Source organism: Candoia aspera, chromosome 4, assembly GCF_035149785.1.
Source record: "Candoia aspera isolate rCanAsp1 chromosome 4, rCanAsp1.hap2, whole genome shotgun sequence".
Lineage (NCBI taxonomy): Eukaryota > Metazoa > Chordata > Lepidosauria > Squamata > Boidae > Candoia > Candoia aspera.
In genome coordinates, this window is record NC_086156.1 from 117,303,068 (window position 1) to 117,330,424 (window position 27,357).

General features: G+C 60.7%; 1 protein-coding gene across 1 annotated transcript in view; it reads right to left on the reverse strand.

Annotated features, from left to right (window-relative positions):
- Positions 1-6,843: 6,843 nt before the first annotated feature.
- Positions 6,844-27,357, reverse strand: part of DNAH2 (dynein axonemal heavy chain 2) — a 66,716-nt gene continuing 46,202 nt past the window's right edge. The window contains exons 44-83 of the mRNA XM_063301670.1: positions 26,503-26,701; positions 26,092-26,316; positions 25,457-25,561; positions 24,614-24,802; positions 22,962-23,047; positions 22,520-22,650; positions 21,648-21,791; positions 21,318-21,485; positions 21,047-21,207; positions 20,424-20,563; positions 19,816-19,963; positions 19,597-19,736; positions 19,220-19,430; positions 19,012-19,128; positions 18,700-18,841; positions 18,388-18,557; positions 18,175-18,291; positions 17,805-17,969; positions 17,483-17,608; positions 16,963-17,111; positions 16,760-16,826; positions 16,325-16,475; positions 16,066-16,214; positions 15,817-15,950; positions 15,419-15,563; positions 15,109-15,308; positions 14,616-14,742; positions 13,691-13,877; positions 13,183-13,331; positions 12,754-12,937; positions 12,437-12,627; positions 11,883-12,074; positions 11,442-11,626; positions 10,308-10,536; positions 9,624-9,775; positions 8,055-8,169; positions 7,553-7,729; positions 7,385-7,459; positions 7,140-7,290; positions 6,844-7,002 (exon numbers count right to left, since the gene is read on the reverse strand). Coding sequence (XP_063157740.1) covers positions 6,848-7,002; positions 7,140-7,290; positions 7,385-7,459; positions 7,553-7,729; positions 8,055-8,169; positions 9,624-9,775; positions 10,308-10,536; positions 11,442-11,626; positions 11,883-12,074; positions 12,437-12,627; positions 12,754-12,937; positions 13,183-13,331; positions 13,691-13,877; positions 14,616-14,742; positions 15,109-15,308; positions 15,419-15,563; positions 15,817-15,950; positions 16,066-16,214; positions 16,325-16,475; positions 16,760-16,826; positions 16,963-17,111; positions 17,483-17,608; positions 17,805-17,969; positions 18,175-18,291; positions 18,388-18,557; positions 18,700-18,841; positions 19,012-19,128; positions 19,220-19,430; positions 19,597-19,736; positions 19,816-19,963; positions 20,424-20,563; positions 21,047-21,207; positions 21,318-21,485; positions 21,648-21,791; positions 22,520-22,650; positions 22,962-23,047; positions 24,614-24,802; positions 25,457-25,561; positions 26,092-26,316; positions 26,503-26,701 — 6,148 coding nt within the window. The 3' untranslated portion in view covers positions 6,844-6,847. The remainder of the gene's footprint in view (positions 7,003-7,139; positions 7,291-7,384; positions 7,460-7,552; positions 7,730-8,054; positions 8,170-9,623; positions 9,776-10,307; positions 10,537-11,441; positions 11,627-11,882; positions 12,075-12,436; positions 12,628-12,753; positions 12,938-13,182; positions 13,332-13,690; positions 13,878-14,615; positions 14,743-15,108; positions 15,309-15,418; positions 15,564-15,816; positions 15,951-16,065; positions 16,215-16,324; positions 16,476-16,759; positions 16,827-16,962; positions 17,112-17,482; positions 17,609-17,804; positions 17,970-18,174; positions 18,292-18,387; positions 18,558-18,699; positions 18,842-19,011; positions 19,129-19,219; positions 19,431-19,596; positions 19,737-19,815; positions 19,964-20,423; positions 20,564-21,046; positions 21,208-21,317; positions 21,486-21,647; positions 21,792-22,519; positions 22,651-22,961; positions 23,048-24,613; positions 24,803-25,456; positions 25,562-26,091; positions 26,317-26,502; positions 26,702-27,357) is intronic.

Consider the following 27,357-nt stretch of genomic DNA (forward strand, 5'->3'; position numbering starts at 1 on the left):
CCCGCCCCCCCCGCGCGTGCAGGAGCGGAGCGTGCCGGGAGGAAGCGCAGCCGCACCGCCGCTTCCTCTCCGGAAGGGACGGGCGCCGGGCCGGGAGCCCCCGCAGGAGAAGCGCCCTCTGCGCAAGCCCAGAGCCCTCCGCCCTCTGCACATGCTCTGGGGCTGGCGCAGGCGTGGAGGCGCGGAGGCAGGGGCGCCCCCGGGGCAGGGCCAGCTTGTACCGCGGGCGGGCGGGCGGGCGGGCGGGCGAGGGGCCGCCGGCTTCCCCGCTCGCTGCTCTCTCCTCCTGCGCGGGAGGGCAGAGCAGGTCGCCGCCCCGCCCCGCCCCGCCCCGCCCCAGCGCGGCTTCCCCGCCCGCTCCCCGCGGAAGCCCTGTCCACCTGACGCCAGGCTCCGGCTGGAGGTACCGGTTGCCGGGCCTCCTCCCGCGCCGCCGCGGACGACTCGCAGAACTCGCCGGCGCGGGACGGGCTGGGCCGAGGGCGGCAGGGGCCCGCCGGGTGCCAGCAGGGCGCGGGGCGGGCGAGGTGGGCGGCTTCCGCGTGGGCGCCTCTCGCCGCTGCGACGCGGGGAGGGGAGGGGAGGGAAGGGAAGGGAAGGGGGCCGCGAGGAACCAAGCCGGGCAAACGTCAACATCCCCGGCGAGGAACCTGCCGGCCGGGGAAGGGCAGGCGGGTGGGGGTGGGGGTGGGGCACCCGCAGCACCGTTTCCAGGTGAGAGCAAAGGTGCCTGCAGGTTAATCATTCATCCTCGGCAGCTAAGCACAGGCAGAGGCCTCCAGAGACCTCCAAGCGTTCCCTGCACACACCCCGGGGCGGCAGGCCAACGGGCAAGCCGCTGAACAGGGTGCTGCTGTAAGGTGCTCGAGGCTATCATTTTAGGCACGTACGTAAACAGCGTTTTTAAAAAACGTGCCCGCCCGTGCATTTGGCCTCACTAGGTGAGGTGACGGACACGGGCAATGCCGATTCCAGAGCGGGCACCCAGGAGGATGCAACTCCCAGATTTAATTCTCAGGGAGGTACACCTGGTGGAATAGCAAGCGAGGTTAAACACAACACCCATGAGGGGCAGAGAAGCACCTGCTTCAACTACCAGCTAACCCCAACTCCCTCTGGCGCAAGAGCAGAATTAGGAAGCGAGGGGCCCTCCTCCTGCTGAGACCCCTTACGCTGCACCCAAGGAAGAAGAACAGCCTCCCCACCTCTTTTTCTGGGGGGGGGCAGCTTCCTGTTTTGCACACCTGCGAAGGAGGGCAAAAGCCAACAGCTCCGGCGCCCACATCAAACATGGCCCCTTCACCACAACCGGGTTTGGGATTTCTACCGAACTTGCACCTGACTTCCTGGGCTGGAATTGAGGTTTGAACCTGTTGGGCACTGCTGTTCCCCAAGGGCTGCTTTGGGCAGAAAGGGTCTGGCAGCTTCAGCAGGTGGGACGCCGAGACCCTCGCCATGAACCCGCATACAAGGATTTCAGATCAAAGCTCTTCCAGACTCTACTTGCAAATGTCTGGCACTGAACGAGGGACATGGTGGATTTAATTCAAACTAAAAGCATAGGTAGAGCTGCTCACCTGGCGTCTCCCAATAAATCCTGGTTTGAGGCCTGGATGGTAGGATTGAGCCCATCAACCCCTCTTTAGCCACTCTCGCCACCTGATCAAGAGCTGGGCCCAAACGCTAAAATAAGCAGGCAGAGACCCTTGCAACGCATTCTGCCCAGGCCTAGACTGGATGCTGCTTTACTAACCCCATTTCCACAGATGGAAAACTCAGGCATGCTGTCCTCAGCAGCATGGGCATCCTCAGGTGAGGCCCATGCACCCCAGGTGAGAACTGCTTGCTTAGTCTCAGCTCATACTATCAGGTTCAGGTAGTCCTTGCCTAACAACCTTAGTTGGGACTGGAATTCCTTTTGGTAAGCAAAGTGGTCATTAAGCGATTCTGACCCTATTTCACGATCTTTTTGGTGGTGGTGGTTAAGCGAATCACTGCAGGCGTTAAAGCAAACCACATGGTTGTTAAGTGAATCACACGGTTCCCCACTGATTTTGCTTGTCAGAAGCTGGGCGGGAAGGTAAAAAATGGCGATCGCATGACCATGGGACATTGCAACCGACGGTCATAAATGCAAACCGGATGCAAAGTGCCCAAATTGAGATCACATGACGGGGGGGGAATGCTGCGACAGTCATAAGTGTGAGGACTGGTCATAAGTCGTTTTTTCAGCACCATCGTAAGTCCAAACCATCACTAAATGAATGGTTGTTAACTGAGGACTACCTGTAGCCAGCTGACAACCGTCTTTAGCTCCCTTCCCCAAGGGGGACGGTTTCTGGCCCACCCGCCCCAGGGTGCACGGATGGGACTCCGAGTCCAACACTTCTGCAGGGGCTGGGTCGAGGAATCCTGCCATGCAGCATCCCCTGTGCCTGCCCTGCAATTGTGGGACCCAGCCTGCTCACCTGACACCGGAGGAACTCTTGTTCCTCCTCCCTGGCTGATCAAAGAGGTGTGGCAGTGGCCGCTGTACAGGAAAAGTGTCCCAGAGGGGCAGAGGGGGTTGAATAAGGCTTCCCCAAGGATGAAAAGCATCGGGGAAGGAAGACTCCAAAGAAGTGCTGTCTAGCAGTTAGACCAGGGAGAGAATGGAGTTCACTAACAGGCAGGACGCTCAGCCAAGCTACAAATTCTGGCATTCCCAGGTTTCCAGCAGACTCCATCCAACAAGGCATGCAAACTTGAGCATCCTTTCCGGGGCTAAATAAGGACCACTGATAAAAAAGGGGGCCAGGCAGAGGAGCCAGGGGAGGGCTTCACCAAACTAGCCACAGGTTTGCTGGGTGGGAAATTCAGAAATGCCTTCTCCCCAACCCCCCACCCCCACCGCCAGCTTGGTGTTTTACTTCTGCATCTGTCTCTGCAGAAATCAAAGCCCCCAGGGGGCGAAACTCACCACCACATTAACAAGATCCTAGTCCCTAAGAGAGGAGATTTGAGACCCAAGCGTTTGGTAAACATGTTCTCTGCACCTGCTCATTAAATCCAAGGCCTTATGGTTTCTTCAAACAGCATATGGGGCTGGAACGGGGGAAGGGTTAGGGGCCCAGCTAAATTGGCTGAAAGCTGTAATTAGAAGTGAATTACAGCCTCCCTCTCTAGAGAAACAGAGATCAAGATTGAGGGTTTTCCCAAACACCTGGCATCGCGTCACAGGCACAAAAGGAGGGCATGTGGGTGAAAAATACCTTTTTGCGACTGAGCCAAAGAAACCACCCCCCAAGCTCTGTTCAAGCCTTTCTCAGCTAAACACACGGGGACAACCAGCAACTCCTTGACTTCATCCCTCCTGAAGTGGTCAATCAAGATGCATGTGTTCCTCCAGAGCACAGCCTTCTCCTAAAGGTGAGGTTTGCGAGCTGATTGTGCCTGATTAGTATATTAAAAAAAAAAGGGGGTGGTGGTGGTGGCAGTGTTTGCTCAAAGGCAGCTATTCATTTATCTTTTAAAAACTGGATTCCAAAAACTAAAGTCAGGTTGCGCAGCTCATTGCAGAAATGCATTCTGTACATGCTCAGGGACCGTACTGCTCCTAAGACTGCAGCCTTGACTCTTCAAGTGAAGAAAAAAGAGGCCCATTGCTACGTTTCCTGGTTCAGGTCTAACTTTTTCTTAACCGCCCCTAATTGTTGACTTCCAACTACACAACAGGATCTCTATTCCTTTTGCAATCTTTGCTTGCCCTCTTGTGGAGATCCATTGCATTACAACATCCATTTGTAACAGCTGCTTACAACTCCTATCCCTCCCATGGCTAAGTTGGCTGGGGACGGTGGGAGTTCCACCCTTATGTCTGGAGAAAACCACACTGCAAAATGCAGAGTGCTTGGTTTCATGCTTGACAGCCCGCCTCAGGCAGCCCACGTCAGTCTCTTCAAGTGCCAGTGATGACCTGAAAAATGACACTCTGAACATGCTCAGGAGCTACTCAACCCTCCTTCATTATTCCCTTGGCCGGCTCTGGAGCCAAGCAGAGCCAGCCCCGCGCTGGGTTTGGGAGAGAGAATGGCCGTTGCAAGCCAGTTCTGAGCGCAGACTTAGAGAGACACTAAGAGCTTCTTGCTAAGCCATTGTTTAGGGCTGGGTTTATCACCAAGCAACCCAGAAACTGTGGTTTACAAGGTAATGACTGGATGCCATCCCAGGGGGGAAAACCATTACGGCTTAGTTTGTTTTCTACTGGTTGGGCCCATAGAAGGAAAGCTGGCTGGGGAATTCTGGGAGTTGAAGTCCGCCCATCTTCAAGTGACCCAAGTTTGAGGACGTACAAATTTCAGGGAGCTGCAGAACATTTCCTCCATCCTAAACAAGGCAAAAGCTTGAACCAAGCGTTACCTGTGAGGGCCTTTTCCCCCACCAAGTGGCCAAAATTGGCCAGGCATGTCCATCCTTCCCTCTACCAGGGGGCTAGAGAAAGAGGCGTTCTGCAAAGCCTCCTTGGCCCGCCTTGCAAAGTGCAATCTAAAAATTCGCTTCAGAGCCTGAACTGCTAGCAAAGTTACTTCCTGTGTGGGGTTGGTGCCCTGCCTCCCCTTCAGGAGCAAAAGGCAGCATTCCCTATCGCTTTTGCCCTCCCAGCAGCTCAGTCCTGCAAGGTGAATGGGGCTGGGGGGGGGGGGCGTTCAGAGTCCCCCGGGGAGCTCCGTGGCTGAAGGGGCGGGGGGTCCAGAAGCTGGGTCTCCCCACTCCTAGGCCAGCCCCTAATGAAAGAAATCGCAGGCTGACCGGACCTGTCATCGCCACCTACCCACTGCTTCGTCCCTTGTTTCTAGAATCCAGCAGCCCCCCTCGCAGGCGGCTATGACACAGGACAAGCCCACTCCCTCCTGATTGGGCAAAACGACTGTACAGTTCAGTCAAGGCGCCCAATAGGAAGGCAAGCTCCCGGGTTCCCCCCCTTCTTCGTTTACATTTCAAAACAGCGAAGTAGATAGGAAAATCATTTCCGAGTTTCTTTTTTTCTGCTTTTAATGCCCAGCGATGGCAGGATTTGGCTCCTCCAGATCAAAGCTGATTTGTTTTTCTCCCAGAGACTAACGTAGGGACGGAGACCAGGGCTGCTAGCTTACTCGAATCACACCCCCAGGTTGGGGGGCCGGGTTCAAGTTCCCTCTGGAACTCTCCAGCCCCAGCCTGGGAACACTTCCTTGCAAGGCTGTTGTGAGGTCAAAGGCAAAGAGTTTGTGACCGTGGGAATGAAGTGTGCACGTGCAAACAAAGCAAAATGACTCTCTGGAGTTTCCGATCGACCGATCGATTGAAGACGACGAGATCTGGGGAGATCCTGATCTGCAGGGACTGCTCTCCTTTCCGGCCCAAATTCTGCTTGCCTCCCTCACTTCCACGATGCAACGCACTTCCTCTCCGGCGACTGCAAGAACCTGGGCCTTCAGCCCAGCCCACTTCACGCGCACCCCCTCCCCCCGGTATGGGGAGCCTGGCATGGGTGGGGGGGCAGCTCAGACAAGCACCCCCTAACTGGCCCAACCTTCGCACAAACGCCGGGTCGCCGCAGCCGGGCTTGGACCAGCCGAGTCCCCAAAGGCCATCCAGCCTCTCCCCAGACCACCCACTTAAAGGCGGGGGCGTAAAGCGGGGCGCCGATTGGAGGAATGAGGCCCTGGCAGCCGGGGGCAACGGGGACGGAGGGGGCGCGGAAGACCCCGCCCCCGGCTCGCGTCTCCGGCCGCCCAGCGCCGCGGGGGGCGGACGGGCGACGCACCCCCGCAGCACAAGGTCAGGCCCCGCGCGGGAGCGAGGCGCCCCGCGCCCCCCGCGGCTCACGGGCGGGCGCGTCCGGGCGAGTTGCGCGCCTCGCCGGCACCGGCGGGGGAGCCTCGCGGCGCAGGGAGCCCTCCCCCGCCCATCCGCCGCGCCCGCCCGGCTCGCTTACCTGCGACGGCGGGGGGAGCCGGAGCCCCCTGCCCTGTCCTGCCCTGCCCTCCGCGGCCGAGCCGCGCGCCCGCCTCGCTCTCCCGGGCCCCGCCGCGGCGCACCAGCATCCTCGCCGGCGGCCGGCGGGAGCGGCGCGGCGGGCGGGGGTCCAAGCAGCGGGGCGGGGGGCCGGCCGCTCCCCCCTGGTGCGCGCGGCGGCGGCGGCGGCTCCGCGGCTGGAAAAGTACTGCCCGTTGCGCAGTTGCATTTCCCGACGCCGCCGGGCTCCGCGCTCCCCCCGCTCGTGTCACTCGTGCTCCCTAGGCAGGAGCCGCGAGCCCCTCCTCCGCCCGCCGCCGCCCCGCCCCGCCCCGCGCCAGCCGAGGCGGGCCCGCGGAGGGAGCGGGGCACCCCGCGGCCAGGTAGACCGGCCCCGCGAGGCGGCGAGGACCCCAGCCTCCCCCTCCCGGGGGGCGCACGACCCCCGCTCCCCCGGCTTCCTTGGGCCCAGAACTGGCCCGCTCCTGCTGGACCGGGCCTGCCCCGCCCCCCGGCTCTGATCTGGCGCCGGGCGCTCGCTGGGCTCCGCTCGGGCCGGCGGCACAAGCGCCTCGGCGGCGGGCGGCGCATCACCGGGCGGCGTTTCCTCCCTCTGCGCCCAGGTCTGCGGGCTGGGGGAGGCTGCTAGACCGCAGCCCCCACCTGGGGCTTCCCAGCCTCCCCCCTAAGTAGGGGTGGGGGGCGGCCAGATCTAGGAGTTCGCAGGAGGCCGCGCCGGCCGCGAGAGCCCCGCGGGATGCAGGCGCGGGACATGCCAGCACAGTCACCAAAATAGCTTTATTCAAGCTCGCTCGAGGGTGGGGGCAGCGGGGCAGGACGAGGGCCGCTCGGCCGGGCCGGGCCGGGCTCCTCAGGTGTCCAGGCTCATCAGCAGGGCGGTGCCGCGCTTGATCCAGTGGTCGGGGGGCGGGGCTCCAGAGCGCAGGTCGACACCAATGACGAAGGAGGGTCGCCCTGCGCTGCCGGCCCGGTTGGGGTAGTAGTAGCAGGGGCAGGAGTAGATCCCTGGGAGGGGAGAGGAGCGTCCAGCAGCTCAGGGGGTGGGGAGGGGGCGGGGGCTCTGCCCTGCCCCGCCCTCCCTGCCAGGAGACCCGCCGCAGCCCCGCCGCGGGCCAAGGGCACCTGCCCCCCCCTTTGCCCACCTTTCCCGCTCTTCTTCTTGTTCTCCACGGGCTTGAAGTGGATGGTGGGGATGGGGCAGACCAGCTGCATGGGCTCGGCTTCCACCAGGCAGGAGTTCTTCTTGTCCCAGCCGGCACCCTCCAGGAAGAGGCCACGCACCCACACGCCTTCCTGCCGGGAGGGGAGGGACGGGCACAGAGCTGAAGGCAGGCAGGGGAGCCTGCCTTCTGCCACGGGGGTTGGGAGGAGGGGTGGGGGTACCTACCTTGGGGGGGTACACCAGGTTGTTGTCATCCACCGTGGAGACTATGAACTCCCAGGAGAGGGTGTCCACGGAGATCTGCAAAAGGCGGGCACTGGGTCAGCGGGGAAGGACGTGGCACCCAGGCCGCCCGTCCTCCCCGCGTGTGCCCCACCCTGTGCCCCATTGTACGTTGTTCTGGCGTGCCGCCGCCTGCAACACTGCCGTCAGGAAGCCGGTCGGGAAGGTGAACCCCGAGAGCCAGAAGAGCACGGGCGGGTGGGCCGTCTTCGCCCAGCGGGCAAACTGCTCCACGCGCTGGCCCAGGTCCCGGGTCCAGGCGGCCAGGGGCTTCTGGGAGGGGTAGGCCTGCAGGGGAGTGGGCGAGAGCTGAAAAGGTGCCAATCCCTGCGCCAGCCACTTGGTTCTGGATGGGGGATCCCCCTTTGCAAGCAGCAGGCTCGGGCACACCTCCTTCCTGGCACGGGGGCCTTCCCCTCTGTGAGGGCTGTGGAGCCACCAGGGTCTCCTGGCCTCCAAAAGAGGTGGAGGGGCAGAGGGGACCCCCAGGGAATGTTGCCCAGGCATTTCTCCCCCTGCCCCCCAAAGATGAAATGAGCATGGAGGAGGAAAAAGAAGGGGCCTTTCCTGAGGAGGGGGCAGCTGCAAGCAGCAGGAGCAAGAAGCCCCTTACCCTTTCCCACATGGGGGGCACACGGGCATCGAAGATGCAGTTGAAGATCTCCTCCAGGTCCGTCGACATGACCACCAGGCCCTGAATGCCTTTCTCCAGCTCCACCAGGGATGAGCTGCAACGGAGGCGGGCAGGCAGGCGTCATAGTGGGAGGGGGGCGCTCTGGGCCTTGGGGAGCGAGCATGCCGAGGGCTGTGCTCCCCCAAAAAGGAAGAGGATGGGGCAGGGGTGTCCCTAAGGTGGGGTCAAAAAAGTCAAGATGGTGACGGCAGCGTTGCAGTCGAAGCTCTGCCATTCTATTATGCGCAATGCTTGTTGAGCCCTCTGCACCTCTTCCAAGGTAAAGGTAAAGGTAAAGGTTTCCCTTGACATTAAGTCCAGTCATGTCCGACTCTAGGGGGAGGTTGCAGCAATCATTGTCTTGTACGCATTTTCCCATCCTCAGCTTTTTCGCTTCATCATACACGCACATATTAAACAAGCCTACAAGCATCCATATTTTAACTTTTCTCCAATTATACCATGGGCCTTTCAATATTTCAACATTCTGAGAGCATTTATTATTTCCTTTTCATCTGTTTTTCTTGAGCACCAACGTTTATAGCATTCAATTCAATTCAATTCCACTGAGATACCATACAAATCTCTAAAATACTCCTTTCAGCCTTCCCCCACTTCAGTTTCATTGCACCCCCTTTAGTATGATTCAATTCACTCTGCTAGAGACCCCACCCGCCCCAAAACCAATCTTTAGCTCCATCAAGATTGCCCTGCGTTTTCTCTGCCTCATTTCATCTTGCTCTTTTTGATGAAATTCTTTGCAGCTTTTTCCCTCTCCGCACTGTATGCAACAGCTTTCCCTTCTCTGCATTGTCATCCTCGGCCACTTTCAATTCATCATTCCAAGTGTTCTTTTTCATTCAATTTTATTATGTTTAAATTACAATTTCATTTTAAAATCATGGTCATTATTACTCCTTGTGTATTGAATCATTTTCTCTTTATAGCGTATTAATAGTTGGGTTGGCCATCTTGGAAAGATCCTGAGGTCCCTCTGCAGGTTGAACATCTCAGCATCGGGGCCAGCTCAGAGACAAACATGTCCCTAAGCCTCTGGAGCAGTGTTTCTCAACCTCGGCAACTTTAAGAGGTGTGGACTTCAACGCCCAGAATTTCCCAGCCAGCATGTGCTGGCTGGGATTTCTGGGAGTTGAAGTCCACACCTCTTAAAGTTGCCGAGGTTGAGAAACACTGTTCCAGAGAGTAGATGCGGACAAGGATGGTCCTAAGTGCTTCAGAGCACTGGGATGATTCACCTGAAGTAATCCAACCTCCAAGCAGGCTTTCCTGAAACAGCTGAAGCAGGCTGTACTCACTTCAGGATACCTGCAGCCCACTTCCAATTCTCTCTGGAGCAGCTACTGCAGTGAGTTTGGGAAAAGCTCTGATGTTTTGACCCAGTGATGCTCTGTGGCGGGTGCGCTTACCAGAACCCCAGAAGCTTCCCACCCCACAGAAGAGGGAGGGAACGGAATGGGTCGGGGCTGGAATTCCTGGGTGCCCCCTCACCTGATGATCTGCAGCAAGGAGTTGTAGCGCTGGATCTCTTGCAACAAGACCACATTGAGAGGGGAGGGATCAGTGGACAGCACCTTGCAGGTACCCTCGTAGTCGATCTCCTCTGGAATCTTGCTGCGCACGTCGGCTGAGAGCTCCAGCACCTGCATGGGGGGGGGCACAAGAGCCCAAGGTGAAGAGAGACTTTCTGCAGGAGGGCGCGGGAGTTCAGCAGAGCAGCCAATGACTTAAACGTGCTGGGTTCCCTTCAGCTGGATGGACGGGAGTCACGCTGGACTGCCATCTGTCAGCTTTTAACTCTGGGTGCCTGCACTACACGGGGGTTGGCTCTATGACCAGGAGGATCCCTTGTGTGAGTAACAGGAAGTTCTGAAATCTGCTGCCATAGGCTTTGGCTTCAAGCAAGCAGGAGGGCCGTGCCAGGAGAACAGGCATTGCTGACGGCACCTTTCAGCTCCAGGTGAGGTTGTGGGTCTCAGAAGTGCACCTGAGTGTGCGCAAGATCAGCTGTCATTACACACAGAGCAGGAAGTTGGGGGCTTTCTGGCTGAAGGACTTTCTCTTGCTCCAGGATTGTCATGAGGAGCAGAGCAAAGAAGGCTGACCTCGGAAGTCTGCTGTTGGCACAAGCCAGCTGCGATGATGCCCAGCTGGACTTCAGGAAGAGGCTTGTACCTTCTCCTCCCGGCTCTGCCCAGCCACCCCGGTGGGCGTGGTTTGGGGCTGGAGGGAGAGCAGGGTTTCGAAGAGAGTCCTGGCCTCCGTGATCTGTGATGCCACGTCCGCGTTGGGATGCTGGCCGAAGGCCTCGGGGGGATCCATGCCCGGCAGCAGGCTGATGTACTCCTTGTAAGAGGCCAGGTTGCCATCCTTGGGGATGTAGTAGGTGTCTAACGCAGTCAGCCTGCCGAGAGACCAAGGGGAGTTAGTGCTCGCCAGCCAGGTGCAGGGAAGATGCTCTGGATCTTGAAAGCTGCTCATCTGGCTATTCAAGCTTTTGCAAAAAAAGCTTCCTTCGTTGTTAGAAAATAAAGAAGTGCTGATAGTTATGATAAAAAGTCCATTACAGGTAGTCCTCGCTTAACAACCATTCATTTAGTGATGGTTCAGTTTTACAACAGTGCTGAAAAACCCAACTTACGACCAGTCCTCACACTTATGACCATCACAGCATCTCTCCAGTCATGTGATCATGGTTTGGGTGCTTGGCAACTAGTTTGCATCTACAACCATCACAGCGTTCTGGGGTCATGTGATCGCCATTTTCGACCTTCCTGGCCAGCTTCTGGCAAGCAACATCAACGGGGACCACAAGATACGCTTAATGACCACATGGTTTGCGTAGTGCCCGTGGTGATTTGCTTAATGACACTGCAAAAGTCATAAAATTGGGTTGGATTCGCTTAATGACCGCTTCACTTAGCAAATGAAACTCTACCCCCAATTGTGGTTGTTAAGCAAGGACTACCTGTATATTCCGGCCACTGGCGCAGGAAACCGCAGCTTTCTTTGTAACGAAACACAATGCGCATGTGCTACAGCCCCGCAGCATCTTACAGAGCAGCGTCCAAAGGGCGCAAATGAAAGCTGGCCTGCACCGAGGGCCGGGGGGAGCCCCGATGGAGGCAAGTTGCTAAGGGGCGGCCAGGGAGTCCGGTCAAGCTCAGGCTCTGAAGGGGTTTCCGGCCCCGGGCCAGGCTTCCCTTCCAGGCAAGGCTCCTCCTGTCTTCCTCCCACCCACCCCCAGAGACCCCCAGCCCTTGCTCAGCACGGGAGGCCATCTTTCCCCGGCTTCGCCCCAGTACCAACTTGTAGAAGGGGGCCGACACGCTCTGGTCACAGAAGTAGTCGTTGATGTACGTGGTGAGGAGGCGCCGGTCCCAGTCGTCCGTCACGTGGCCGCCGTAATTGACCCCGGCGATCAGGTACTTGAGGGCGTCCCAGGGGGTGTCCTCGTACTCGTCCAGGTACAGGCTGAGGAGGTTCTCCGAGACCTGCGGGGAGGGGGCTGAGCGAGGGCAGCCCTGGCGCCCTCCTCCACGGGCTCTGCCAGGACGACGCCCGAGCCGAGCGCCAGGATCCGCCTGGCCGCTGCCAGCCCCACACCGCCCGCAACGCCGCGGGCGCGTGGACGGCCCGGTCACGGAGCACCGGGCCACAGAGCCGGCGGGGGGGCCGAGCCCCTCCTCCCGGCTCCTGGCAGCCCCCCTGCGCCGCCCGCCCCTGAATCCGCCCGCCCCGGGGCCCCACCTCAAAATCGGAGTCGTTGAAGCCGTAGACGATGTTCCAGCCCAGCTGCAGGAACTTCTTGCGCTCCAGCAGGATGCTGTGGAAGAAGCAGAGGGCGAAGAGCAGCTTCTTGTACTTGCTGGGCTTGGTGCAGCGGCTGAACTGGGGGTCCGTGATGAGGTGGTACAGGCGCTTCATGTTGGCCTTCAGGCCCTGTTGCAGACACGGGAAGGGGGAAGCGCGTCGGAGGGCCCGGCAGGACCCACGGCCCGACTTCCTCCGCTTGCTGGCCTCGCCAACGCTCCAGGGCCTTGCCGAGCATTTAGGACGGCGCCCGGGTGCCTCCCCGCGGGGCTTTCTCAGGCAGCGAGGAAGACCCTCGGCCTTCGCTCCGAGAACTGACCTCCCTGGAACTTCCCGGCTGAGAAGGACGGGGGTGGGAAACTGACCGCTCGGACCGAAAGAAGACCAAATCGCAAAGCGCTCCGCACAGAGACGGGCAAAGCCCGGACTGCTCTGGGCAAGGCTCGGCCCCTCCCCGAGTCCCTCGGCTGCTGCCCACTCTCCGCTCTTACCGTGGGGGGCTCCGTCGTCATCTTGATGCCGGCCTGCAGGATGGAGATGGGGAACTCCGGGTGGGGGCTGGAGCTGAGCCACAGGCGGAAGGAGGGATGCGGCTCTTCGACCTGCAGCTGCTCCACCAGCTTGTCCAGCTGAGGCATCCAGGAAAGAGACAGGTGGCAGTTGGCCAGGAAGACCCAGTTGCCTGCAGAGGGGACGCCCCAGGAGACTCACCAAGGGTTCCTGACTCAGGAAATCCCTGGGGGAGAGCAGAGTGGTGGAAATGGGGGCACCCCTCCGGGCGAGGGAGGCGCCAGGGCCGGGCACTCACCCTGGTGGACCCCGTCTTTAATCATCCGTGTGGCGATGGGTGCCTGGCCCTGGCCCAGGGAGAGGGCATGGAAACGCTGAGCCATGCCGGACTGCTCGGCCAGCTGGAGCAGGGAGGAGGTGGGGTCAACGCCTGGAGACAGCACGAAGATCAGGGGGGTCTTCGTGGTGGAGTCGTCCACCACCTGCAACCAGGAAGGAGGGGAGTCAGGCGGGAAACGCGGCAGCCCCCCTGCCGCCACCGAGAGGAGCCAAGCAAACCTGGCGGAAGCCAGGGGTGCATGGGCTACGGACGGCCCCTCTGCCCTGGTGGGTGAATGCTGGGGGCTGTCCCTCCAATGGAATCCTGTCATGGAGATGGTTATCCAAGGCAAGAAGGGGGCCAGGGAAGCATCCCGGCCCCCCGGCACAATCGGCACCCCTCCCTCACCGACTTCATGTTGAGCACCGGGGGCTCGATGAACTGGGAGCCCAGGTTGGAGACGATGAAGCCCGTGACACAGAAGGCCACCCGGTCCGGCCGCAGCGAGCGGACGACGAGCATGCGCTGCATCTGGTTGCAGGAGTTTTCCCACTCGCCTGTGGGGGGGCAAGGAGCAGGAAGGAAGAGACGGTTGGTCTCACTCCGGCCGGAGGAGGCCAGCCTGGCCTGGAGAGCCAGTGGCCTCGCCATCCGGGCCCCGAGAGTCCACCCAGGTGGCCCTCCCTGCACCCTGTGACCCAAGCAGGGTCTCCCTCGCTACAGGAGGAAGTCCCGGAGGGGTTCTGGGGCCTGGGGCCTCTCGCGGACTGCAGAACCCTCTCCCGCGTGGGCTGAACAAGTGGAGGCTGACGGTCCTGCTCCTTGGCACAGAGTGGGTGAGCCCCAAGGGCGCCCGCCACAGAAGGGGAAGGGCAGCCAGAGGCGGGCTCCGGAGGACTTCGGCCGGGTGCCACACCTGGCAGCATGGCCTTCTCCGGCTTGGAGCTGGTGTACCAAAGGTTCCAGTCCCTGGGGTATTGCTCAAAGGAGTTCATGATGCCATGGAAGTTGGTCAGCTTGTCCAGCTCGGTGATGTTGTCCCAGTAGATGTCGGACAGCCAGCTGGTACACGGGTTGTCCATCTGCCCTTCCCGGTCCAGCACCTGACATGGGGACAAACGGGGGATGGCACCTTGGGGGCAAGGGGGCCAAGCTGGGAAGCTGGGAAGCTGAGAAGCTGTCCGGCGCCTCGAACGGCCACGCAGGAACCGTGGGTCCTGCCCGGCTCCAAGGCTCCCTCCAGGAAGGGGCAGCCTTCACAGGAAGAGCAGCCGAGTGAGGAGCATCTGGGAAACTCCGAGGCTGCCTGGAGACTTCCTGAAAATGGCTGGACCACGTGAGTGCCAGGAACGGGGAAGGGGCTGGGCCAACTTCCAAGTCCTCTTCAGACTGCGTCCAGGCACTGGGACCACCTTGGCACCCCGAGATGGCCCCTTTCCGACCATCCCCCCCGGGCAAGAAGTTCACCCTGGAGCAGTGCCCGAGCTCCGAGGCGGGCGGCCCAGAGCAGCACCCGAGGGGCATCGCACCAGCATCGAAGCCTGAGCACCTCCTCAAGCGAAATGGAAGCAGCCAGCGGGGAGAAAGCCTCTTCCATGGGGCAGCCGAGAAAAGCAGGGTCCTGCGGCCCATGCTGGAATCGGGAGAGGCGAGGCGAGGCGAGGCGGAGCTCCCTTGCCAAGCTGAATCCACAAAGCAAGCCGGAGGACAACCTCTGCCCCCAAAGGAGGTCAGGAAGCCCCCTCAAAACTGGGAAGCCATCCTGGCCCTTCCTCAGGACGCTGCGGGAAAGCCCGAGCTCCCCCAGGCCCGGCCTGCCCCGGCCCTCCTCCAGCACTCACCACTCCCCCGCGCAGGAAGAAGTTGTATTCATCCATCTTGAGGGTGCCGGACACCTCCAGGATCTTGGCGCACATCTGGAAGCTGAAGAGCAGCTTGTGCCGCTCAAAGAGGCCCCGGCAGGTGTACCTGAGCAGAGCAAGGGGAAGGAGGGGTCTCGGGCCTCCTGCAGGGAGACCGTGCTTCCGGCATCTGTGGGAGCAGAAGCCGCATCGGCTTCCCCCGATTTCAAGGAAGGGAAGCAGGGACCAGGCCCCGGAGCCTGCCCCGCCCACCAATTCCCACTTGGACCTCTGGGTCCGAGGAGATGGGGCAGGGAAGGGACTGTCCGGGCGCGTCAACGGAAGGCGGCGACTCGCTGCGGAACTGCTTGGCTGCAGACCTCAACCTGCGTGGGGAGGACGGGCCCAGACCCCCTGCCTGCCGCTCACCACCCTTCCCGCCATTTTCCCCAGGCGGGGGCCCTCCCTAGGGGCCAGTGGAGGGGGGGCAAACCTGTAGACGGCGTAGGTGTGGTATTCGTTGAGGTAGCGGATCCTTTCGTCCAGCTTGTTGCTCCGATGGCTCTTGTTGATGCTGAGGTTGAAGAGGTCGATGTAGGCGTCCAGGGAGAACTGGTACATGGGGTCGATCCGCCCCATGTCGTTGAGGACGAAGAAGAGGATGGAGGCCCTCTGCGCGCATGGCCGATAGGCCTGCAGGAGCACAGCAGCAGCGGGTCAGTGGAGACCCACCGAAGGATTGCGGCCGGGAGCCCCCCCACCGTCAAAAGCCCCTGTGCCCGCCCCCCTGCAGGGGCACTCGCCTCCCGAGCCGTGTCGATCTTGATCTCGGTCATCTCGCTTGTTTCCAGCTGCTCGGTGACCTCGGTGGCTGTGAACTTGGAGGTCTGCAGGGTGTTCACCAGCTGCACGTCGTCCAGGAGGGAGCCGGTGGCTTCGTTCAGCAACCTGAGGGCGGGGGGCCAGGGGGCTGAGCAGTGCACCCACCCTGCGCTTCCCCCGGCCGAGCGAGCCCGGCAGCACCACCAGGAGGCAAGAAGCAGCAGCGCACCCAAAGCTCAAAGCTACCTCTTAAAAAAAAAAGCTTCCTCCTTTAATTTTGCTGCGGTTTCAGATCTTTGGGGCATGGTTCATGCAACACCATGCACAAGGTTCTCTAGAGATTATGGGTCTGTCCCCGAAAGGTCAGGCCGGCCCCCACCTGAGGATCTCGTCCTCCAGCTCCTTCAGCTTCCTCTTGCCGGCTGCAATGTTGAGCACCAGCGAGTCCTTCTGTTCCTCCAGCTCAGGCCTCTCCCGCCGGACCACGATGCCCAGCAGCTGGGCCTCCAGGCCCTGGAAGGAACAGGGCACCGGTCGGCATTCCGCCTGTCTCCCCCACTCCCCCCACAGAGCCAGAAAGGAGGGAGGCCAGAGTGCCAGCCAGGAGGAGTCTGGGCCAAGTGCCCACCTGCTCCTTGACGGCGAAGTTGACAATGGTGGTTTGCGAGGAGGTCTCTGGCGTGTAGTGTGGATTGGACAGCTTCGTGGTGAGGTAGAAGCGGAACTCCGGGTGATACTCCACCTCCTTGTCCCCCAGCCTGATCAGCAAGCGCCCACCTGCCGGGCACGGGATGAGTCACGGGCCGGTTGGGGAGCACCCCAGGCAAGGCCCAGCCCTCTCCCCAGGGACTCCATGGCCCTGCTCCACACAGCCACCCGGCGCTCACCCACTTTGGTGACCGACTTATTCAGGATGGGGGCCAGGGTGGGGTCCAGCTCCTCCTGCACATTTTGCAGCAGCACCGGAGAGCCAAACTGGATGGCTGTCTCCAGGATGCGCAGGTAGTCGGGCATCTGTAGGTCAATAATCTTCAAGCCCTGTTCCAAGAGGAGAAGAATGTTCCACGTCAGGATCTGGCAATGAAAAAGCCCTCAAAGCCCCTGGCTGTCTGGCCACCATCACTCACTGCCCCCCACACTATTTGTGAGCAAACAGGAGACTCCAGTGACTCACAGAGGACACCCAGTGAAGAGCCACTGGAAGATGGATGGATGGATGGATGGATGGATGGATGGATGGAAGGAAGGAAGGAAGGAAGGAAGGAAGGAAGGAGGTGGCCCTAAGAGGAAGCTCTGCTTGGGGGTCAAATGTGGCTCCTTGCCTTCTTGACTTCCATGTTCTTGATCCACTTGGTGGCCTGGCACTGAGGGTCGATCATCAGAGGCCACCTAAGGAAACCCGAAAGGCAGCGTTGAGCAGGATTGGGACCTCTCTGATTCCTCAGGGAACCCTCTAAGGCCCCCATTGGACTCCTGGGCCCCTTCAACGCCTCAGGAGGCAGGGCCAGAGGGAACTGGGCCTCACCGGTTGCCTCGCGTAACGATAATCCCGTTTTCCGTCGAGAAGTCATCGGACGGCAGGCCCTGGATGTTCCAGTTGCGCACGATGGTTGGATTAGAAAGGAAGCTGTCGCATGTGAAGAGCGGAGAGCAGGGCACGTGGAGTTCCCGAATCTGCAGGGGCAGAGCTGTGAGGAACCGGGGAAGCCCACCCAGCCCACTCCTCCCCAGCACCGGAACAAGGCAGGGCCTGGCCGTCTGGGAATCGCGGTCAGTGGCTTCCCTGGCCACCTGGAGCCCTCTCAGATCCATCCCCGCAAGGCACATCACACAAGGGAGCCTCTCCTGTCCTTCCTCACGAAGGCAGGGAGGGTGGGGCAAAGGGCTGGTCCGAGCAGCCCTCCAGTCCCTGGTTGAGGAGGAGGGCGGGGCAGGCAGGACCAGCAGGACCCCAACGCCTGAGAGGGGCTTATCCTGGGAAGGAGGCATAAGCTCTGGATCCAGCTGTCAACCAGGAGAAGAGCGGGAGGTCCCCGTGCGCCCACCTGCTTCATCCAGATGTGGGAGACCATCTCATCCCGGTAATTGGACAGGAAGGGCCCCATGTAGGACACGAAGGCCGATGCAAGCAGGCAGTCGCCCACCAGGTAGCCCAGGTCTTCCTCAAGGCCCTGCAGGAAAGCAGCCTCAGCGAGGATAATTCACCCCCCTGCTCCCTTCCTTCCGCAAAGCCCTGAGGCCTCATCCTGGCCAGATCCTGGCAGTGAGGCCCAGGACCCTACGAGGGGCCCTGAATGCCCAGCAATTTGAGCATGGGGCTTCCCAAGGCGAGCAGGAGATAAGCTTTGAGCCGTGAATCAGGCCTACCTTGACCGTTTCCTCCCACCGGATTTTCTCTCCAGCCAGGCCCGAGACCAGCTTGTCAGCCCGGTCCAGTTTGATCTCCATCTCCTCTGACTTCCTGCGCAGTTCCTCCTTCTGAGCCAGCTTATCCTCGTACTCCTTTTTCAGCATCTCCAGCTTCTCTGCGACCTACAGGGAGGGCGGGATGGGGAAGCGATGGGCCCATTCTCGGGACAAGGCCGTCCACAGCCCCCATCTCTGCAGCGGGTTCCCCAGGGACCGACCGGCCCGGGTCTAACCAGGTGGTCTTCAGGATGAAAGGGGCCCCAGGGGTTCCCACAACTCGGCAGCCAACCCACCCGCCCAGACCGCCTCCTGCTGAAACAGAACTGACCTCCCGGAGCCGCTCCTGGGCTTCGGCCTGGGCAGCCTGCTTCTCTGCCAGCTGGGCCAAGGCAGCGTTCATGCGAGCACGCTTGGGCTCCACGACACGGTAAATGCGCCCGTACATCTGGGAAGGCGCAGGAGAGGGGAGGACTCAGCAAGCCGCGTGCCCAGCCAGGACAGAGCGGAGCCACCCTCCGCCCTGCCCCGCGGCCGACCTCACCTCCATGGCTCGCACCCACATGCACAGGGACTTGGCGGCCACTGAGACCCGCCCGATGATGTCTGGCTGGAAGTCTGGCTGGGAGCAGTAAGCGCTGATCTTCTTGAGCACCTTGTCTGAGATGTTGTCCTTGTCAAAGTACACCAGCTGCTTGATGAAGTTGGGCTCCCCTGGAGGCGCCACGTGGGGTCAGAGAGGTCCATCCCGCCCAGCCCCTCCCTCCGGGAGGAATTGCGCTGGACAAACCCCGGGGAGAGTGCTTCCAAGGAGCAGAGACCGGCAGCCGACAGTGGGCTCCTCGGCACCCCTTACCTAGCTGCTTCTTGGCCTCCGCCCAGGTGGGCTCGTTGCCACGCAGGATCATGACAGCCTGCATGACGGTCTCCACCAGGGTGGGCGGCCGGCCGTAGGACTTGATCTCCGTCAAGTCCTTCTTGTTGAGCGACTCCAAGGCCTGGGGGTGGGGGGCAGAAAGTGGGCAGGGGGACCACCTCGCGGGCTAAGCATGCCCAGAACCAGCTCCAGCTTCCCCTCAAATCTCCCAAGGGCGGCAGCTCACCAGAGACCCCGCTCGGCAGCCCAAGCAGACCGAGGTGCCCCCTGCGGGCCAGCTTGCCCACCTACCTTCATGGCCTCCTCCAAGGCCGGCAGCGCCTCCTCCAAGTCCTTCTGGGCGTTGTCCGCCAACGCCTTGCACTTGATCTCCTCGGCAGCAATCTTCTCGCTGTTCGCGGACACCGTCTGTGGGGAGGTGGAGAGGCGGCGGTTCGGGGGGAGGCTGGTGCCCGTCGCCGGCTTGGCTGGGAAACGGGCGGCCGCCTCGGGCCCTCACCTTCTGCTGCTCGTCGGCCTCCCGCTTCTGCTGGACGATGATGACCAGGTACTCCTCGCACTGCTTCTGGAACTCGGCCACCTTCTTCCGGGCGTCCTCCAGCTCCAGGGTCATCACCTCCACCTTCTCCCGGGTCTCATCGATCTTGAAGAGGCCGTTGCGGAGCTTGTTGGCCTGGTCGGAGAGCTCCTTCCGCTTCTCGGCCAGCAGCCTGCGGGGGGCGGGGGATCATGCTGTGGCAGGGGACACCCCAGAGGGCTGGACCCGGCCCTCGGCCCCCCAGACTTGCCCGTCCCGAACCAGGGGGCTTCTCCTGGGGGGGAGGTTTTCTACCCCCCCCCCGCCCGCTTCCCCGACGAGAGCCCAAGACCCCCTACTTCTTGTAGCCGGACACCAGCTCCAGGTAGTTGGTGGGCGTGACGTAGTTGTGGCGCCGCAGCTCCAGCAGCATCTTCTGGGAATACCTGGCCACCGACCAGTGCATGGTGACGAAGATTTTCGCGACTCGCTTGTGCATCTAGGCGGAAGAGGGGGTGGAAAGCGTCAGCCCCCAGTGGCCCTTTCGGGACCCCCCGTGGACAGGCTGCGGCTCTCACCGTGTCCAGGCTCCCCTTTTCCACCATGCCCAGGTCCACGCCCTCCAGGTACTTCTCCGCCACCTCCAGCAACGCCTCCTTGGGCCACTCCGAGAACCAGTCAATGGTGGTGCAGTTCACCAAAGCGGGGTACTGGCGGATCCGGTTCCTGGGGCAAAGCAAGGGAGGTTTCCCACCAGCGCTCCTTCTGTGGCCCCAGGGCCCCCCTGGGTGCCTCCAAGCATCAGGCAATGCTTGCTACAGTTGTGGGGGGGGGTCTTCAAAGACAAATTAGGTTCTCTAGGCCTCGTGGAGGCTAATGGTGCCCAATTCACCGAAACACTTCAACCTCCCCCCCATTATGGGCCCAGTCCCAGCCATCTGGGGTAAGGCTCCATGGGTCACTGCTCTGTGTGAACATGGCGGCTGCCCTCCACCGCCGTGTTTTGAGACTCTTGGGCCTTCTCCCCGTGCCTTGTCTGGGGGTCTGCCTCAGCCCCCGGCCTCTAGACCCCTCCCATGCTTTCCCCTGCGCACCAGCCCTGCGGCTCCTCGGCCACTGGAGGTCGCTGTTGCTCCAAGCAGCAGCTTCTGCCCGCCTTGTCCAGCCGGCCTCCCCGGCACCTCACCTGAATGGGTCCCCCACGGGGCTCAGGCACAGCACGACGTGCAGGTTGTTCCGGACCCTTTCGATCAGGTAGGCAAAGAGGCTGTCCTGGCTCTCCTGGATGCCCTCCGCCCGGGCCGCATCGATGATGAAGGTTTGGATCTGGGGAGAAGGACCAAGGCCGACGGCTGCGGAGGAGGGAGCGCCGCTCAATGCTGCGGGGCATGGCCTGCTTTTGAGGCGCTCGGCAGCTGCAGCAGAGGCTCCGGGGTGCTGACGCCTCCTTCGGGGTAGCACTGAGGGAGCCCGGCTGCCGCCTTTGTGCGATCACAGCACCGGTCCCTCAGTCCCAGCTGAGCAGAAGGGCGCCTGTCGGAGTCCCCGGGGTCTTTCGGTAAGGAAACGGCTGGATGGGGCCCCTATGGCCAGAAGTGTGGCTCCTGAGCGGGAGCAGTCCCATCCCTCCACTTTCAGGCCTCAAGCCCCAGGAGACAGGCCAGCCTCTGGGGTTTGGGGCATTAACCCCTCTGCCAGCGGAAGGCCCTTCAATGTGGCTGCAGGAGGAGGGGGAGGGGGAGGTCTGCCAGCCATTCAGGGCATCGTCCACCAAGCTGAAGAGGACAGCTGCGGCCTCTTCTCACGCACCTCCTCAAACTCATCCGACTTGTAGAGGTTGGGCACTTCCCCGGAGCTGAGGACGTTGTTGATGTCCTCCAGGAAGCACTCGTCGGCTATCTGAGTGTCCACAAAGAGGAAAGTGGTGGGCTTCTGGTCCACCCCCGTCTGGCGGTACAGCTTCTTGACGTCTGTGGGAGAAGGACGCCTGCTCAGGGCCGCGGTCCGCCAGGCAACCGAGCCGCCCGGGTGAGCCTGCAGCCCCGTTCGCGGCACGGCGCGAGGCCAGGAACCCACTCACCTTCCCGGAACTCTTGTTTGCGGTACTGCCTGGAAACCTCAATCTGGAAAGTGTAGTATTCACAGATGGAGGACGCCAAGCGGGCCAGGCTCTGGCGCCCGCTTCCTCCGATGCCCACCAGCAGCATGTTCCCTCGGGGTTGGCTGACCACCCGGACGATGCGGGTTACTGCAGGAGCAGAGCGGGCGGCTGAGACGAGCCACCTGGACCAGGAATGGGCTCCGGGGCGCACGCTGGGCGGACGCCCCCCCCCCACCAGCGCCCAGCTTTGAGTGACGCTCGCGACGGGGAAACGAAGACCCACGCACGTGCCCAGAAGGTGCCACTCACTGTGCTCAATCGCGTCTCGGAAAAGCACCAGCCTCATCGGCACTACCCCTGGCATCCGGTTGTAGTCCCCCAGCGCCCGCTCCACCTCTGCCTTCAGGACGGCCATGTCCATCAGGTCTTCGTACACATTGCGCATGAAGTCCCCTGAAGAAGGAAGGTGCACCGTTCGGTGGGGGAAGGCACAGTTCTGCCTCAGGGACTCTCTAGAGCAGTGTTCCTCAACCTCAGCCTCTCGAAGATGCGTGGCTGGGGAATTCTGGGAGTTGAAGTCCACGCATCTTCGAGAGGCTGAGGTTGAGGAACACTGCTCGAGACCCACTTTCCAGCTTCCTGATGCTCAGAGCATGAACTCTCTTTTATTCACCCGTCCCGGATGCGATGCCCGAAGAGCTGAGGGCCTTTGATAATGCCCAGGGGGCACCACGTGGATGATCCTGAAGGATTATTGCCTTAATTGATCATTATTCCGTTCCCCTTTCAATCCCGTCTCTGCTAGTTACCCATCCACGACTAACACGGGCATGTCGCTTCACCTAATGCACTGAAAGGGTTAGTCAGTTCAAGACCCTCTGATGACCTGAACAAATGTCACCAATCCATCAGGTTCGTCTTATGAAATTTAAAAACGAGGAGGGCTCATGAAAACTGCTCAAAGGGTGCCATCTTAGAAGCAGCTGCTCTCCTGGGTTTCAGCCCCGGTGCTGCTTGATGGAAAGGCCCCGTGCCAGTCCAACCCCCTTCTGAGGCCAGCCTTGCCAGCACCCATGGGAATTTGGGGTGCCCACATTAGCCAAACACGAAAGGCGAGGACGGTTTCCCTTCAAAACGATCCGCCTTCCATGCTTGGGTGCCCAAGAGGAGTTGGCACCTACCAAAGATGGGCGAGCGCTTGTTGGGGCAAAGGTGGTGAAAGGTCACATCAAAGAAGGTGCCCAGCTTCTCACTCAAGAGGGCCACAAAGGTCTCCATGTCTGTGCTGTCCACCAGGCGGTCGGAGAAGACCCTGAGGAGAAGGAAGCCACGTGCTCTGGGACCGTCAGCCCAGGGGGAGCCCTAAGGGGCTTGCTCCCTTTTCCTGCAGGCAGCCAGCGGCCCCAGCAAGACCTCCAGCTGCAACCACCTCTGGCGCCCCCTTCTGGCCGCTGCAATAAGGCACCCCTGAGCAGCCCCTTGCGAGGCAATCTCTGGTGCCCTCTGCCAGGAACGGGAGGATGGGGCGGAGGGTTTCTGTCAAGCCCCTCCTGAGCTGCCTTCTTTCCGCACCGAAAAAGGAAACCCCCAGCCCGAAAACCAGAGGAAGACCAGAGGCCCTACCTGAAGCATTCGTGGATCCACAGGCGAGTCAGGCTGGCCTTGGTGTCGTGGAAATCCTTGTGCGCCCTCAGCATGCCCTGGAAGACCTGGGCAAGGAGGGGACCCAACAGAGCACCCCTGAGATCCAGGGGAACGGCAGGATCCTGGGCGCAACACCTCCGCCTCTTGCTAAACGCAGGGAGAAGGGGCCGCATCTGCCCCCCAACCAAGCTTGGGTGCTGCTGCTGTAAGCGGAGAGACCTTTTCTGATCCTGACGCCTCTCGGTGGGCAACTCCTAAAGGCCCTTAGTAACATGTCCAGCCAGTCCCCTTTTTCTACCAACGGCCCACAGTCCCTCTGCAGGAAAGCCTCTCCGGGCCAGCCTTAGGCTCTATTTCTCTTCTTTATTTAAATTTATTAACAATTAACAAGGAACAATACAGCGGAGGATTCACTGAAGCAAAATACATATAACCTCATTTAATTGGATTATCTAGAAACCTGGAACTGGGTAGTTGCTGCACATAATTAATCAGCTTAAGCCCAGTGAAGTAAACATCATATTCTGCATTATCGTGATGTTGTTATCTTTTTTTTGTTTTTGGTCAACTTTTCGATTAAAATGGCTTTCCAGCGTAATTGCCCACCCCTGGTGGAAATACTCAGATCCTTTCCTGTTTTCCAGAATCTTGCCAGTACCCGTCCAACTCTTTATGCTTCAAGGTGTCATTCGAATGATCAAAAAAAAAAAAAACCTTGGTAAAGCCAAAGATCTACCATGATGGCCCAGCTTGGGATCGGTCCTGTTTTCATAAGTAGGATAACTGAATAATAACTGAATAATAACGGAGTCAACAATGATTGCCATAAATCAATAAGAAAGAGCCCTGGAGAAGGGGCCCCCACCTTCCTGCCCTGCCCCTCTCCCCCCAGCACACGCCGTAGCCAGCTGCGAGGGATGCGGGTTGGCAGCCGCCGCCTGGCTCACGGGCGACTTGCTGCATTTGATGTGTGCGAGCAGAGCTGCTGGGCTTAGACCTGGGACAAACATTCAGCGGCGTTTGATGTCTCCAAAGCCGCGGTGCCCATTTGATGTGCGCTCTGCATCTCTGGCTTGCCTGGAATCCTAATGCTCACAGCCTCTGGGCATCCGCGGAGGAGGCACATGGAAGCATTAACCCTTGGACGCGTGTGTCTGTCTGTTGGCTAAGAGCCCTGACTCCGGCGTTCCGGCTTGTGGTAAGAGACCCCTGCAGGCCCTCCTCGGCCGAGGGCGGGCAGTCATAAAGGGTGGTGATGCTCAGCCCCACAGCGGCACCCTCCCTCCCAACGGTGTGGAGGCAGAAGAGAAGCAGGGAAGAAAGTCATTCGGACTGGGGGAAAACCACAGCATGAAGGCGCACAAACACAGGGGCAGGGGAGAGAAAACCCTCCCTGGTTCTAAGCTGGGGAGAGCTCAGAACGATTTGCCTTCTTGCCTGAGGCGGAACGAGCCTGCGACCTGTGCGGGATCCACCCCCCTCCCTGCAGCCAGCCAGCTTTGCTGTAGTGGAACAGCACCTGCTCCACCCCTGCCAAGGGAGGTGGGATTCCCGAGAACAGAGTCGCGGCGGGCTCCAGGCCTTCGTCAGCTGGGAAGGGTGAAGGGGCAACCGTGCCTCCTTTCCTCTACCTTGGAAATGTCCCGGAGGTTGAAGAGGTAGTGGATCTTGGCCGGGGTGGGCAAGAACCTCTGGATGACGCTGTTGTAAAGCTCCACGGTTGCCTCTGTGATGACGTTCCCAATGGGCTTCACCCCCTCCTCAAAATTCTGCAACTTCTGGTTTATCATGGTTCCAAAGATGCGCCGGATTTGTGAATCCTGTCCACGCAGAGAAAATTAGGAAGTGCGGGGGGGAGGGCACTCGGGGCAGGGCAGCACACTCCACGCTCCAGTTGGGCTGATCTCATACACACTGACTGGGGAATTCTGGGAGTTGAAGTCCACACCCGCCTGCAAGTTGCCGAGGCCAAGAAGCAGGTGCTAGAGTATATTCTACAGGAACAGGCTGTGGCCCCAAAGTTCTAGCTGGATGTCATTCCAGCTCAGCTGAGAGGTTCTGTGATGAGCCAGGGACGTGCAAGTGGAGTCCACCTCGCATGGAGCCCCAGGGGACTGGGGGGGAGGAGGAGGAGGAGGAGCAGCAGCCACGGTGGGCTTCCTGTCTTGGGCCCCAGGGTCCCGTTCCAGCACTGCCGGGCCAGCCCAAAGCTCCCCGCCACCACCACATCCATTGCAGCTCCGGGCCTCGTCATCACAGAAGAGGACGCGGGCTTGCTCCTCGCTGGGGAGGCCCAGGGAGCCCAAGGGCTAGTCAGACGAGCCAGGTGGGCCACGTCTGTGGGGATCGGTGGCCGCCCAGCTTCCCCCAGGGAGAGGGCCAGGAAAAGCCGGGCAGGCGGCATCTCTCTCGTTAGCTGTGGTCGCCCAATCAGATCCTGGCGGGCCGCGCTCTGCGTGCCAAGGAGCCCTTACTGTGGGGAAGGTCATGTTGATGAGGTTGAAACGGCTCTGCAGGCGGCTGGAGATCACGGTACGACCCCCTCCGGGGGGGCCCATGGCTGCCATCAGGAACATGTCCTGGGGAAGACAGACCGTCCACCTGGATCAAAACCGGAGGAGGAAAAAGGACTCCCCGCCCACCCCCAGCCCTCCCTCCGCCTGCAAAGGGCTTAGTGGCCTCCATACTGAACCGTCTGGAGGGACGGGGAGGAAAAGGAGGCAGGACGCATACAAAGAGAGGAACATAATCGCTGCCACAGCGCGTGCCACCCTGCCCCCAGGAGCCTCTGCCGCGCCTGCCCCCTCCTGCTCCCCCCCCGAAATTCAGAGACACGGCGGCCTCTTAGAGAGCGAGGACAATTATTCTGGGCACAAATGTCTCTGCTTACCAGCTGCTGAGTTTTCAAACAAGCCAGGGTCTAACGAGACGATACATTCAGTGCGTGACTGCATTTAATGTGCAGCAAGAGGCTTCTTTGAAAAATCAGCCCTGGCAGGCAGGCGGGCGGTGGGATCCAAGGAAGCACCGCAGGTGTGGGGGGGCGGATTTTGCCCTCCACTTCCTGACTCCCTGCCAGGGGCATCCTGAGTCCTCCCGCCTGCCTCACCTTGATGTGCTTGATGGTCTGCTTGGCCCGATCGTACCAGAAGCCATAGTCCAGCCAGAGGCGGAGCAGCTCCAGTGGGGGCTGGGAACCAAACATATCCTTGGCAGGCATGTTAAGGTCATCCATGAAGGTGATCATGCTCTTCCCGCCCATTGGCACGTAGACGCCCTTGGTGCGCTTCTCCACCCGGCTCTCAATGATGCTCTGGACGTTGTTGGAGGTGGTCTGCAGGGCGACAAGGGGAGGCCGCCCTTCAGAAGCCCGGGACTGGACACGGGGGAGTGGGGAGTCCCAAAGAACCAGGACCGAGACTGGCACACAGCAGCGGTGCTTGGGTCCAGCAAGGCCTTCCCCTTGTCCCCACCGGGCCAGGCGCACTCAGCGCCGGTGGCTTCTGGCCGGTGCTGTTACCTGTGCAGACATGTTGATCACCAAGACGGCCCACTTGATGCTGTCCAGGGACTGCAGGACCCCCTGGGCAATGGAGGTCTTGCCTGTCCCCACCATGCCTACCAACAGCACCGGGTTCTGGTTGGAAATCAGGGCGTTCACCAGGTAATTGTAGCGCATGGTATCCACCGTTGGGACAATGATCTTATAGAAGGGGACGCTGGGAAGAGAAGGGGAGGTTGGAGCTCAGGGTGGGAGGGAGGAGGCCTCCCAACCGGGGCCCTTCAAAGCCTCCCCGGGAAGAGGCGTGGCCCGTGGCCCGTGCCCGAGCACTGGCGTGGTCCTTTCCAAGGGAGCTGTCGCAGCCCTGCAGAAAGCCCTTGTCTAAATGCATGAAGACATCCAACACAAGACTCAATTTGCGCAGCTGTCATCCCCACTGGAGCCTGACAGCTCGGAAGCCATTGTCAATGAGGGCCCGTCCCTCCGCCCAGCGCTGCTTCGCGCAGGCAGCCTGCCGCCCACGGCCGCCCTGGGACCGCGTTCCGGTCATTCCAGGCCACTGATCGGATTAGCAGCAAGGGAGGGAAATGGATCCAAACCGCTGGCTTATACCACGAGCTCAGCTGGGCGATATGGCAGCCATGAAGTTGGGTGGCGTGGAGCCAGGAAATTACCAGGGCGAGAGCAGCCAAGCATGGGGCGACGGGGTAACTCGGCAACAGAGACTCTGCTGCCACCTCCACGGCCGGGCCACCCGTCCAGCCACACGCAAGGACCGCCATTCAGGGTTTCTTTCCCATGAGCACAGACCAGAGGCCTGCTGGGTCCACCCAGGGACCTCCCTGGTCCAGCGTGCTGTTTCCGTCCACTGTG